Here is a 4,185-nt window from a genome sequence, read left to right on the forward strand (position 1 = left end):
CAACATTCTGCTGATGTCAAAACCGTAAAAAGCGTGCTGTCCTAACTTCTGCCCGCTAGAACCACCAGAGTGAGAGGAGGTTCTGCTCGGTTGGAATCATGGAGACACTTTTGGACCGAGGCTGAACCGAGCCGAAACGCAAAGCTGCTGCCAGGGTGGACAGTAGTTGTCGCTCCGGTTTAAAACGCTCACGGTTCTGTTCCCCCTCGGAAAACTTGTGCATGACAACTTTWCACTTAGCTTCAACTCTGTTTCTGATGAAAATAGAAAGTTCTGCCGACATTCTTGCTAACTTGTTAACGCAGCATGTTGTTGTGATCACGTGAGCGCTACATGCTGGATCCAAGCGCTGCTGGATAGAAACACTGGAGCGGAGTCAGTGAATTGCTGGAACGGACTGCTAATATCGGAGCACTTGTATCGCACATTTTTTATGCAGGCCGATAAAATCCGATACTCATTTTTTGGCTGATATCGGACCGATCTCCGATATCAATATCGGATTGGGACACCCCTATGTGTGACAATATATATAATGTTTAAAATTGATAAAAATTAAACACCCTGAAGTATTTTAAAATMTTTTGTTTTACACTTTAAGTAAATGTTTATCACTTTGGATCTCTTTAAAGCTTTTCTTCATTTAACAAACCTTTGCTTTTGTTTTCTTGTGTTCAGTAATTTATAAAATATGCTGCTGAATATTTTTACTATTACTTACTTGTGTTTTAGGCCTGGTACTGCACAGTATATTAAAAGTGCTGCAGTCTGTATTTCCTCTCATGTTGGTTTAATACTGACTGTATCGTTTTTTTTTTAGAGTAAGTTCCTGAGACATTTTTTCTTTCTTCAGCAACTAATCTTCCCCCAAAACTTTATGATTGAAGTCATAAATACCTTTGGATTGTGATCATAAATGAAGTTCAGGTTGATCCTCAGCTTCCTCATACATTCAAAAGCTTCTCTGAATCTCAACCTGTTAACAAAAACATTAAATCAGACCGAGGAAYGACTCTTAAAACTATATTAAGTTTGTGTTTAAACAACATTTAAAAAAAACCATTACAACGTAAATGTGTGAGTAAGCTTTGTCTGAATCCATCATTAGGGTCAAACTCACTCATCCAACCACCTCCTGAGCTGAGCCAACACCAGCGCTCTGTGGTGGACCGTCTCCAGGTTCCCCCGAGGCATCTGGACACATGAGGTCAAATGTGACGCGTTAAAAGTTTCTTCTGGTAAAAAACTTTAAATGTGTCGTGTGTTTAGTTCAGTTGACCTGTAGAACCACTCGGGTGTCCTGAGGCACCACGGTGACGATCCTCGACCCTCTCTCCACTCGCCGAAGCGTCTCATCATTCTGACCTCCATCAGAGGCCAAAGCTGCCTGCAGCCCTGAGGGGTCAAAGGTCACCTTCACTTTAACTGTAGCMGAAACTCTACCAGCAACAAGAACCTATTTGACATAAAGCCCTCATAGGACGCACCACAGGGTAACAAGGTATGAATCAGCCCAGTCCCCTTAGGTACCATGTCCGTACTCTCATATGTACAGTACCCTATAAATACGATGCAAAGACCCTGTCTGTACAACCTAAGTACCCTGTAAAATCCTTATATGTACCCACAAAAATACCTGTAATTATCCTCATTGGTACCCTGTAAGTTCAATGTAAGTACACTGTGATTACCTTATGGGTTCCCCAAAAGTACCATGTTAATATCCTGTAAGTACCCCTTAGTATACTGCAAGTGTAATTACCCTGCAAGTACTCAGTAATTACCTGGTTAAGTACCCTGCAGGTACCCTTTAATAACATGTAAATAACCCTCATGGGGTATAGTGTAATTACCCTGTAAGTACTCAGTAATTACCTGGTTAAGTACCCTGCAGGTACCCTGTGATAGCCATATAAATGACCCCAAGAGTAAAGTGTAATTACCCTGTAACTACATAGTAATTACATAGCCAAGTACCCTGCAGGCCCCCCTGTAATAACTATGTAAATAACCCCAAGGGTACAGTGTAATTATCCTGTAACTACATAGTAATTACATAGCTAAGTACCCTGCAGTCCCCCTGCAATAACTATGTAAATAACCCCAAGGGTACAGTGTAATTATCCTGTAACTACACTGTAATTACCTGGTTAAGTACCCTGCAGGCCCCCCTGTAATAACTATGTAAATAACCCCAAGGGTACAGTGTTATTACCCTGTAACTACATAGTAACTGCATGGTTAAGTACCCTGCAGGTCCCCTGTAACAAACATGTAAATAACTCTATGGGTACAGTGTAATTACCCTGTAAGTACTCAGTAATTACCTGGTTAAGTACCCTGCAGGTACCCTGTAATAACCATGTAAATAACCTCATGGGTACAATGTAATTACCCTGCAAGTACTCAGTAATTACCTAGTTAAGAACCCGGCAGGTACCTTGTAATCTTGTAATAACCATGTAAATAACCCCATGAGTACAGTGTAATTACCATGTAAGTACCCTGTTTGTCACTATTTTACACTCTGTCAGACCAGAATCTCTGCAGATCAAAAACCTTAAAAAAATGGGTACGACAAAAAAATTCTCCACAAATGTTTCAATACAGACTGCTGGAAACAACAACAACAACAACAACAACAACAACAACAACAACAATAATAATAATAGAAAACAACTACTGATGTTACAGAAATAACCTGATAATTTTAACACTAAGAGCCTGCTCAGTCTAAACTTGACAACGTTGTAATAAAATCTGGTGTTTGATGTGATCCACAGTAACCTGCGTGTTCGTCTCGGTCTCACCTCTGACGGTGAGCGTGCTCAGCTGCAGGCAGCGGCAGGTGTGGGAGTGCGTGGTGAGGAGGAGGAAGTCGTCACAAACGGCAAACGAGCTAACATTGGAGGCGAGCTGAGGAAGAAACCAAACTGAAATAAATATAAACTCTTAAAATAAAATCACATTAGTCTCTAACTCCTAACAGAWGGAGACGTCAGACCTCGGTGTCTCCTGCGTACAGGTGGGATCTGTCTGTGAGGCCGAGCAGGTTCTCCTACAGGTGTGACGCAAAGATGAGAGAAATATTTAAACTCCTGCTTTATTACAGGTCATTATAATCAGTAATGTAACTGTATCTAAACAAGATTAATTCATATAAACACACTGATTTCTACAGCCAAACTAAACATCCCCAGCAGCTGAGTCTCCAGTGTCAAAGTGTTTAGTGAGTAATCCCAGTCATTAACTGATWTCAGCAGGAGTTAACTCAGATTAGCTCAGCCAGCAAGTGGCAGAAACGATTTCTTAAGGGATTAACAGGTCCAGAGAGCAGCAGCTTCTGAGTTCAGGGACAAAAAAAATAAAAACAAAATGTTTCCTAACAACAAAAACGACAAATTACACGAAAGCTGAGGTGTTTGTACCGTTCCRCTGATGCTGCAGAGAGCCGTCTGAACGCAGGGAACAGGGAAGTTGATCCTGCAGCCGCTGGAGTCACACCAGTCCTGTACTGACAGCTCAGGACCATCTGGTTAAAAATACATGGATTTTATTTTGGAACTGGCTTCACTGCATGTCATAAAGGAAGTTAACTGTATTTCAGCCTTTAAACTACAGAAAACACCAAGAATTTGAAAGAAATAAACCAATTCAAGCTGAAGTGCACTTTACATAGCAATCTACATGCATATTCTTCAAATACAAAAAGTCAAAAGAAAGTTGGAAAAATACACACGATTTGACCCATTTTGTCCTTCAACTGGCATATTTTTTTTTACTTGGCTCAGCCAAACTGAAACAGGAAGAGACATCAAAGGGGAAGTCTTTAACAAAGAAAGCTCTCTGATCTTTGTTTATTGAAACATCTGAACTCTGACTTCTTCATCTCTGATCGTGACTCAAAATAATCTAAAGAAACAGATTCTTCTCTACAGTCTGTGTTGTTAGCCTTGTAACAACGCTCCGTTTACATTCAGACACTCCCCTTTGACATCACTTCCTGTTTTTTACAGGCAAAAACCTCAACAACTGTTCATCTCAGCGACATGAAATTTATTTTTCAATGTTTTGTCAATGAAATCTTTTCAAAAATGCATTTATATACTGTATATTACACAAATTTGACGTCACAGGCACTTTAAAATATTAGTTTAAATCAGGGCTATTCAACTAAATTGATCC

At 40.2% G+C, this 4,185-nt stretch overlaps 1 protein-coding gene across 1 annotated transcript in view; it reads right to left on the reverse strand.

The window, feature by feature from the left end:
- elp1 (elongator acetyltransferase complex subunit 1) overlaps positions 1-4,185 on the reverse strand; it is a gene marked incomplete in the record, with an annotated part of 42,068 nt that overhangs the window by 19,097 nt on the left and 18,786 nt on the right. The window contains 6 exon segments of the mRNA XM_014030130.1: positions 898-976; positions 1,121-1,194; positions 1,280-1,395; positions 2,811-2,916; positions 3,005-3,058; positions 3,429-3,532. Coding sequence (XP_013885584.1) covers positions 898-976; positions 1,121-1,194; positions 1,280-1,395; positions 2,811-2,916; positions 3,005-3,058; positions 3,429-3,532 — 533 coding nt within the window.

This window comes from Austrofundulus limnaeus, unplaced genomic scaffold (genome assembly GCF_001266775.1).
Source record: "Austrofundulus limnaeus strain Quisiro unplaced genomic scaffold, Austrofundulus_limnaeus-1.0 Scaffold1003, whole genome shotgun sequence".
Classification (NCBI taxonomy): domain Eukaryota; kingdom Metazoa; phylum Chordata; class Actinopteri; order Cyprinodontiformes; family Rivulidae; genus Austrofundulus; species Austrofundulus limnaeus.